The sequence below is a fragment of the Salminus brasiliensis genome, chromosome 2 (genome assembly GCF_030463535.1).
Source record: "Salminus brasiliensis chromosome 2, fSalBra1.hap2, whole genome shotgun sequence".
Lineage (NCBI taxonomy): Eukaryota > Metazoa > Chordata > Actinopteri > Characiformes > Bryconidae > Salminus > Salminus brasiliensis.
Genome location: NC_132879.1, coordinates 42,003,056 through 42,013,187, shown reverse-complemented (window position 1 = coordinate 42,013,187; position 10,132 = coordinate 42,003,056). Strand labels below are relative to the sequence as shown.

Here is a 10,132-nt window from a genome sequence, read left to right as displayed (position 1 = left end):
TCCCTTCAGTCGACGGCCAGGCCGCAACGCTACAAAGCCCAGATTCACCGCAGTACAGAAACCCGTGCGGACATTCCGGCAGCGATAGCGAGAGTGATGGTGACGAGGAGCCGTTAACTCATCTCAGCGAACGTCCTTGCGAGGTGTCCAGTCACGGTTACGGCCTAGCATCTTTTCTTTCTCTTCTTTTTCTGCTTATTCATGGGGATCGGTGCGCCACCTCTCTCTCTAAAGCACAAACTGGCCCCTCTAACTAACTTGCTGCCATCCGGCTGGTCGTGACGTCAGCGCATCCCAGCGGGGAGGGATGCTCTTCGGCTGTGGCTCAGGGGTTCACACCGTGATCGAGGAACACAGCAGCGGCTACAGGGGAAATAGAATTGCTTCCAAGACCATGTAATTGTCTTATTTTACAATATTGATTTGATTTATTAATCTTCTGATATTTTTTTATAGTATTAATGAGTAAAATCAGTAAATCAGCTGTTCTTCTGATTTAGTGTGAAAAGTAATTTTATATTATTATTATTATTATTATTATTATTAATAATAATAATAATTTGTCTGACTACAATATAAAAGTATTTTTCATCCTTGGGAAACGTTTAATATAACTTATTTATATAACCAAAGGTTTTAGGTTTTTAAATATAAAATGGATGTTAAACACAAAGTAACCAATTAGAGCATTGGCATGTTGATATATTGCAACCACAAGCGACAATAGAACTGCAATCTGCAGACAGTGCATGTGAATTTATATACTGCTACTGGACACACTGATCTGCTTTTATACTTACATCACTGTTTAGATTTCTGATAACATATTTAGAATTGTATGAAAAACACATAGACATAACAAATGGCTGTAAAAATGGCCAGGGAAGAAGGCCCAGGAGGCAAATTTTGAAAGTAATGAAGAAAAATAAAAAAAAATTATATGACCCAAAAGAAATTGACAGGCTAAAACTCAAACAGTCGAATGAGAAAGAAGGAGAGGGAGAGAGAGAGAGAGATAGCATGATATCACTGGAAATAATTTATTTATTATAATTGCATTATGTCTGCATAATTGGTATTGCATGATGATAAAAAAAAATTAATTAATCTACACAAAAAATGTCCTGTTGTAAGGCCATGAAAGGCAGTTTAAATTGTAATGCAGCAAATGGTGGCCATGAAACAGGATAAATCTAAGCTATTTTTTTGGGCGAACATTGTACATCATTGCTTTTGTCCGCATTATAATTTCAGTATTACAGTAACATAAAAAGAAAAATAGTTAAGAAAAAATTTATATTTAAATAAAATCATGCAGAAACATACCTCACATAAAAGCTGAACTTAAGGCAAAAGATAATGAAAAATGAAAAATATGCCCAAAAACAAAGCAGGCTAAAACAGGCAAGACAGACTTGTGGCATGAATCACTTCTTCATTCACAGTTCTGCCTAGCAGGAGTCTTCCCAACACAGCAGAAACTCCCAACAGTAACCTTGAACAGAACATCTGAGAAAAGGCCTGAACATATGGTCATCATTAAAACAGGGCAATATGATGTGCAAGGACCAGTGTGAGCAAGCCAGAGGCAACTGTGGCAAGAAAAAAAAAACTCCTAAGATGACACAATGAAAAATAAACAATAGATTATGACATTACATATTAATCATTATTAAGATATTATAATTACAAATTATAATTATTAAGATAAAAAAACTTTTTACAAAATGTAATGTGATGTTTTCAACATCATGCATATTTCTTAATCCAAGCAGTAAAAGGTAAACAATAAATCAATTAAAATAGAAGATAAACCAAGTAAATAGCCACCTGGAAGGCAGGACTGTTTAAAGTTCAGGTGCTTATAAATTCGACATCTTAGGGCAGTTTCCGCATGTGGTGCTAATCATTGTAGTTTATATGCCAGAGTTTCACAGTGGAGTGTTGGTGGCTTTCTGTTCTATATGACAGCTGTAACATGATTAACTATCACTGCATGTGCCACATACCTTACGCTATTTTACAGCCACCGCTTCATCTGAATCTTTATGACTGATAAAATAAACAACATATCCTGTGAAACATTTTTTTAAAGCCAATGGAATTTAATAAAGCTTTGGGTCAATTTTATTGCCATAGTCAGAAAGCAGGTCTGATAAGCGCATGGTAATGCAGAGTTCACGTCAGTGTCAGGTAGCTGTAAATGTAGATAAGGTTGGGTTGAAAAGTTGAACACTTAAGGGAGTAGTAATGTCAAGGCAAGACTACAGTTGTAAAAACACAGCATGAGCAATGCCCACACCTCGATCTGGCCTATTTCAGTACACACTGTCTTACCATCAACAGCGATCAAAGTAAATCTGAAAAAGATTTACTAACTGTACATGACCAGTGATCTGTTCTTCACGGACAGGGGTCTAAGTTTTAACCACAGTGATCAGAGCACCATCTGTTGGCCTACACGGCCCCATTAACAGACATTATTCCCAGCTGGCAGCAGTGAGGACATTCTTAGAAGGTAAATAAAAGAGTTGAGAGTCTGCAGTGTGGAACAATTTTACAGTGACACATGAAAAATTTCAGAATATCTGAAACTTTATAAAACTATTACTGAAACGTTCTGTTTTACCAGTGGAAGAACCATACACTTTTCTTTGTTTTTAAACCAGCACTGAGGAACATATTTAGAACAAATCTGTGAAGCATAGACTTACAGTTGTGTGGACAGTGCTGCCAGTAACATACTGCAGCTGATTTTTGTTTTTGCTGATGGTCTACTGGTGCCTTGATGTGGATGATCCATATAGTTTATGAGCACTAGATTAGTCAGGATCTAACATTAAAAGGCAGGAAAATGCCTGTTAGGGGTGATCCCGGACAGAAACAGTTTTCCTCGAACAAAGGACCATGTAGCCAAATTGATTGATGGGTGCCAATGATCATGTCCAGCAGTGTGCTGAGGAGGGCATTCCTCAGAGCAGCCCAGCTAAATGAGGTGGACAAGGAAGGATACATGACTTAAATAGTTCTGAGCAAGCCGGTTGCAGAGCAGGAGAACAGAAAGATTTCAGTGGGCAGACACATTTGGCAAGTGGTGTTGATAAAGGCAGTGAAAATGTATAAGCACAGCATTGTCACATAATTGGCACAATACTGATATGACCTCATACAATACACCATAATTCTGTACTTTTAATTTTCAGTCAATGTATCCATTATTATGGAATTATTCCATAATTATTATTCATACTTTAATTTTTATAGCATCAGAAAAATACTGAATACATAAATTGCAAAGCACTTTATTACAAACATCCGTACACCTGCGCAACCTATGCAGTTATCTAATCAGTGGCAGCAGAGCAATGCATTCAGTCATGTAGATATGGGCCAGCAGTTCAAGTAATGTTTACATTAACTTTCAGAATGAGGTAAAAATGTGATCGCAATGTAATGCTAGAACCTCTGATCTCCTGGGATTTTCAACACAACAGTCTCTAGAGTTTACTCAGAATGATGCAATAAAGAAAAAACATCCTGAGCAACAGTTCTGCTGAAAGAAATGCCTTGTTAATGAGCAAGAAAGGTTACAGTAACTCAGATGACCTCTCAGTACAATTGTACAGAAAGAATCTCAAAATGCACAACATGTCAAACCGTGAAGCGGACGGGCTACAACGGCAGAAGACCACCTTAGTTAACCAGAGCACAGTTTACTCATCTTCTAATAGCTACCTCAGAATAATAAAGAACCATGCCACAATGTCTCTTAAACTGGTTTAATGAATTTGGTTGTTTAGTGTTCTTGATTAGCCTTTCCAGTAACCAGATCTGAATCCAAAAGAACACTTTCGGGATGTGGTAGAACACAGCGGCATCACTAGAAATTCATGGATTGAGGGTTTAAGTCTTGCTCTTCCAGAATAATTAAAACAAGGCCCCAAAATGTGCTAGATTAGAGATTGTGAATCTGTAATCTAGCACATTTTGTGGCCTTGTTTTAATAAAAGTGTTTCTGAAAGATTTGCTAGAGTTGTTGTGCAATGAAGATGTAAGCCTGAATGTTTTGATGCAGTTTGCTCTTAAAAAAGAAGAACGCTGTTTATGTAATGGAGACAGTGTTGATGGTCAAGGTAATCTAGGCCAGTTCCAGATATGGGCATCTATTAGATAATCATAAAATACAAATCCAATCACACATTGCAGGTTTTCTATCTGAGAATATAGAAAACTTGATCAAAAAAACAACTAGCCAGAGTGTTTCTGCTTACTCAGCCTGCAGAAGAAAGCACTGTCTCAATTTCGAAAACCTTATGGCAGTTCAATTTTTTTTTGTCATCTTGCTCTTTGTTATCTGAAATCACAGAGCGTGTGCTGCCCTTCTTACACTCTCTCACCATGTCCTGACCTGCCTGTGAACCCTCACAAATTATGATAAGCTCACACCTTATCGGTAAAGGGGTAATAAACCAATTCAGCGATTATTAGACGTCTCAACAACAAAATCAATGTGTAACGCCATGTCAGTTGAAGAATGAATATCTCTAAAGGAGATAAACCAATGAACAGAACACTGGCAATAAACAAGCATTAAGCTAATCTAATTTGTGGTCATATGCAGTTCTCTGACTGCCCTTAGAAACACATACTGTCCATGTACACACTCACATACCCTCTGCCTTCTGCCTTCTGCTTCAACATGTTCAAATGTTAAAAAGGCTGTACAAATGTTATAATAGGAAGTGACAAAAGGCGCAATCAGGGATGTTCAGAGAAAAAAATAATAAATATTGGCCACATAACATAGAAAGTGTCACTGTCCAGAGAAAACCATTTATCTCCAGAACTGTGACTTTATAGGACAAGGCAAAAATGTTCTGAACTTTGAATGGAAGTCAATATAAAATAAGAGTTTATTACAAGTAATATAGAGCATTTCTATATGTTTATTCATCCAGAATTATTTACACAGTGTGCAGAACAGCTACAGTGTTTAGTGTGAAAACTAAAAACAGACAAAAACCGAGATGCATTTTTCTTTGGACGGCAGCGAAATATTATTATAGTTATACAATCAAAAAAAAAAAAAAAAGAAAGAAAAAAAAAAAAGAAAACACTCAAACCTGAGGCTAATTTAGAAACATTTAGAGGACCTATTGTGTGGTAACTATTAATAAAACTTCGGATTACTCAGAAATGACTGATACTAGTACTTCTTCCCACTCAGACCTTTTTTTTTTGTTATGACAATAATAATAATAATAACTATATTAAGATAATCCTTTATTAGTCCCACAGTGGGGAAATGTTGCATAGGGGGCACCCGTACATAAGTTATTATATGAAATAGTTATGTAATACTTTACAAAAGTAAAACATTACAAATGAAGATATTTAAACACATGGTGAATGCAATGATATTTATTTCAATGTTTTCAAAAATAAGGACACACAATTTGTAACAAATAAATGAAAATAACAAACAAATGAAAAAATATATAATATAATAATAATAAGAAAAAATAAAATAAGAATACAAATAAGAAAAAGAAAAAGATGAAGAAGTAAAAAGAAATGATCTCCTAATAACAATGACATATTTCCATGTCTCTCTACGTTTCTTTAAGGATTCCTATGCATTGTTGGATTGTTTGAAATGATAAATATTACTCGCTGTTTATATTACTCTTATTATCATTCCTTTTTCTCTTCTTTTATCTTTTGTTCTTCGTCTTCTTCTAAACAAACACAGTAAAAACAAACACTCCCACATCCACAATATTGTTAATCCAACACTATCTAAACAAACTGAGCTGGGTAGTTAGTAACAAACAGGCACAAAAGTTATATTATATACACTATGTTGGGTTGTTTGAGTCCAACATGTATGTACCATGTTACAGATGTGTACAAACATGATTACTGCATTTGTGAAACGTTTATTCTGATATTTTAAAACTTAGAGTTTCATAGAAAAGTATTGGAATGCAGGTAATAAATCACAAAGGTGCAATATCATGATGTAACATTATGTAATCTTGGAGGTGTAAGACAGGGGAGCCAGGGGAGGTAGTGGGACCCATGGATCTGTTGAATTCCACTGTAAAGTTTTCGAGTGCTGCACTCATATGGAAAAATGGAAGGACAGGGTGAGCCAGGCAGATGAGGCTTCTCCTGTAAGGTGAGGCTCTGGGCCTGTTAGAAATGGTTGGAAAATAAATATATTTTTAATATTTTTGCAAGTTATTTTATTTACAAACATTAAACTCCCTGCTGACCTAGAACTGCTAGTATAAACACTCAAAGAGAACACCCACACACAAAGTCATAGATATTTTTTGTTTTTACCCTTTATTAATTTCTCCAAGCACATGTGACAGTATTGTTGGATTGGAGTTTACATCTCTAAATTGAGTTTGACACTGAATCACAGGTAAATTCAGTATTTATCCAGCATTTATCACCACAGAAATTGAAATTAGTTCTTTTTAGACTATTTTTGATCACAAAATGAATTTTAACTTTATAAACTACATTTACATCCACTGTATATTCTGTAATGTATATGGAAACTTTTATACAAAATATACAAAACAATATCCAGTGGGTATGATTTGATTACCATGTGTACAATTACTTGCAATACTCTAATAGCTGATGGAGCTTATGTAGAATGGACCAATGCAGATAGAAAGGCTCACAGCGTGTATACGATTATCTATACTTCATCTAAAGTAAAGGAATTAACACTTTTGCTGGACATGAAAGAAGTCCGATAATGGCTAAAGAAGAAGGCTTACTGGAGTGAAGAAGAGCGGAGTGGTGAGAAGAGGACATTTGTTCTTGTTTGGGCACAGCTGTCCAACATTTCCTCCCTGAGCTTCCGTTCGCCTCCACTTTGCTCTTCTGTTCTGGAACCAAATCTAGACACCCAGCAGAACACAATATATAAACCATAAATACCTGAACACTTATAACAGGCAATGCTGTATTAAACAACTGATACCAAAAACAATGTTTAAGCAATGTTTAATGTGAATGTGAGCATGTCTAGAAAAGACTTGTGATTATTATATGATTCTTAATGTAATTCAAGCCTTGAATTAAAGTACTTTTGTGCTCTAAAATTATTGTCAGTGTTTTATTTCACATAAAATCCTATGAGCTTCAGCAACAAATTAGTGTCACAGTTCTGTTTTCAAATTGTATATCTGCATATCTGTTTGTTATGGGCAGATGCCTGAAGACTGAGAGCACATCACATTTTAAGAAAGGAAACTGACTATTTGTTTGAGGCATCTCTCTGAAGTGAAGTATCTTGATATCTTGACAGGTATTTTGTATGTAAAATGTTATTACTCAAATAAATAAAAACATATTTAAAACGTAAAACGTATTTCACATTAAAGCAGTCTGAATGACAGTCTAAATGATTTTGGCCAACACTGGTCATGTTGAAGGATCTGCCCAATGCAAATCATGTTTTTGAATGCCATCATACTAAAAAACAACATTGCTGATTGGCCCCAATACTGTGCAATGCTAATGAAACTTTGTTATTCTGTCTTCTGGAGTGTTTGTGTTAGACCCAATACATGTATTTAATATGACCATACTAAAGAGAATAGATCCTAGATCAATACTCTTGAAGCTTTATCAATACACTGCCAGTGAGCATATATGAGTTTACATTTGATCAGTGAAAATTGTGCTTTGTATCCAGAGCACATACTGTATAAACTGTCTGTATATTGGCATTTGAAAACACAAATTGGTGATAAGTGAGGTCAATTGAGTCTGACTTTTTCCATAGAAGCTGTTAAATAATTCACTTTCTATCTTTAACAGCTTTATTATTTCATGCTTGAGATAAGCAGTTTTGTTGTGCTTTATTGTACCCTACTGGTATCTATACTATGGCAGTTTTGCGTAAATGCTGTTCTTTCAAGCTTATTCTATTTTATTTGTGACACAGAACACTGTCTTTAACCATGTAAAATGTATCAAGTGGAAAGGTATTAATAGATAGAGTTGGGACCCAGCAAATATTTGCAGACACTTATACATGATTTGTCAGTATTCATATAATAAGAGAAAAGGCAGTATCAGTGCATCCCTGCTAATTAGCTTTAAAAAATAATAATTTAAAGGATTTCATTTTTGCAGGTGTGGTGTAGCAGAAGGAGTTGGTGTTTACTGAAAACCTTACAAACTTACTTGAACTTTTCCCTCAGACAGTTGGGTGCGTGTGGCAAGCTGGTCTCTTGTGTGTACATCTGGGTAGTGAGTGTCCTGAAAAACACGCTCCAACTCTTCCAGCTGGGCCACTGTGAACGTGGTCCGGACCCTTCTGTGACTTGGCCGACACACTGTGCGAGGACAATGTGTAAACTACTATGTTAATACAGCAGTTCTTTTTTTTTACTAGTCAAACTTACTAGTTGTTCTTTGAAATAGTAAATATGCAACTTTGGTTGTGGTGAAAAACGCTCGATTGTAATTTTACAAGACTATTTACAACCTTGTTATTTTGGCTTATAAAGAAACACACCATAATTTCTTTAATGTGGGGTTTGTGGGAAAAGCTCTGCTTTTATTGGCTGTAAACACAGCCAATAAAATGCTGGTTAGTGTTGTCTTCTCTGTGTCTCCTTGGCCGACTTAGCTTTTAGCCTAGCACCTGCTCGTTTCCCCAGGCTTGGCTTTCTCAAGTCATATCAGAAAAGAAGTGATAAAGTAATGTAGTTTGTTTTTGAGGGAGCAGACGTTAAAAAGAAGATATGCCAAAAACCACTTCATTACCATTTAGCCTAGCTCAAACTCTCTTGTCTCTCAATGGCTTACTCTTCATCTGAATTTGAGCCCCCCTTTGTAAAAAAGTGGCACAGGAAAACCCGCAGTCACAGGGTCTGGTTGCACAGCATTCCTTATTCCAATAACTAGCTAAAGTGTGAAGTCTGGAGGTGATGCGCTGTTTCCACTGTTACAAGTATCAACAATACCATATTCTCCCGTAAGGTCATACAGTTTACTGTGCTGCAGCTTCTGTTATGTAACACTTTTGAGGTTTTGGAATTGGCCCTTTTTATATTGAAGAACGTTTTTAAGTAAACAAACTCTTTCATGTGCCAAACTCTCTTTCAAACTATGACAAGATAAATACAAATCTCCATTTTAGGGCACCTTTTCTAACTGTAAGAGAAACCAGTAAGATAAATTAAAATATCTGTAATCATTGTGTAACCATTCGCAGATTCACTGACAGGATATATATTTTTTTATAAATCTCTATACATTTCTTAATCAATAATCAAGTTTATATAGTAGAGTATAAAATTGTAAACACATATCAATATACAAAACCACTGATATTAGCTCACTGATACTGCCCATCCAGCAAGAGTCAATGAAGAGAAGAAAGAACACTTTCAGGTAGTCACCTGTGTACTGCCTGGAGTTAGGTTCTTCCTTGTCGAAAGGTGTCTGAGAGTATGCAGTGTTCACTGCAAGCTTCTGTCTTCTCTTCTCAGCCAAGCAGGAAGGTCTTTTCAGAATATCTTCAATAGAGTGGGACAAATGTTTCGGGCTGTCTTTAAATGGCCTTTCATTCGCTTGTCCAACTTCAGCTTCTACTGTTAACATTTTCTCAGTTTCTTTAGCTCTCCTCAGCACACTTTATCTCTCTTCCATGTCCGTCAAAAGACTGATAGCAATAGGCTTGTGTCGTGACATCATTAGTTTTCTAAGATGGAGGAGGAGCAGTGAGTTTACTCTGTAACTCCATAAACAAGCATTTCTTCTTGACAAACTCAAACTTTAAATGGCAGTGGATTATATATCACACTCTTTACACAATTGATTTTTTCACTTTTTCATTTTTTCTATTTGTTTTTCACATTTCACAAAAAATGTGGGTGTCATCAAACTTAAATTAAACTCAAATATAAATAAAAAAAAGCCTGGTAGCCCCAGGTGACACATGTTCATCGATGTTTTATGAGGCACCTTTTCAGAAAGTATAACTTGTCACTCACTTTGCCCATAGTGGCAATTGTAGCAGACGCATTAATGTTGGATATGTTCATGCCCTCAAGTAAGGCTCCTCGCCTTTGCTCTATATACAACTGAATGC

At 35.9% G+C, this 10,132-nt stretch overlaps 1 protein-coding gene across 1 annotated transcript; it reads right to left on the bottom strand.

Moving 5' to 3' along the window:
- Positions 1-5,406: 5,406 nt before the first annotated feature.
- On the bottom strand, positions 5,407-9,685 carry LOC140550071 (retina and anterior neural fold homeobox protein 2). Its single transcript, XM_072673875.1, has 4 exons — positions 9,441-9,685; positions 8,218-8,369; positions 6,801-6,923; positions 5,407-6,195 (listed from the first exon to the last, which is right to left on the bottom strand). Exons 1-4 carry the CDS (start codon positions 9,640-9,642, stop codon positions 6,016-6,018), a joined length of 657 nt encoding a protein of 218 aa, XP_072529976.1. The 5' UTR covers positions 9,643-9,685; the 3' UTR covers positions 5,407-6,015.
- Positions 9,686-10,132: the final 447 nt, after the last annotated feature.

What these genes read in the sequence shown, in the direction of transcription:
- LOC140550071 (XM_072673875.1), bottom strand. Translation starts at nt 9,642, where the DNA reads ATGTTAACAGTAGAAGCTGAAGTTGGACAAGCGAATGAAAGGCCATTT. An exon ending in TAACTCCAGGCAGTACACAG is followed by an intron (nt 8,370 to 9,440) that starts GTGACTACCTGA and finishes GTCCTCGCACAG; the next exon opens with TGTGTCGGCCAAGTCACAGA. An exon ending in TGTCTGAGGGAAAAGTTCAA is followed by an intron (nt 6,924 to 8,217) that starts GTAAGTTTGTAA and finishes CTGGGTGTCTAG; the next exon opens with ATTTGGTTCCAGAACAGAAG.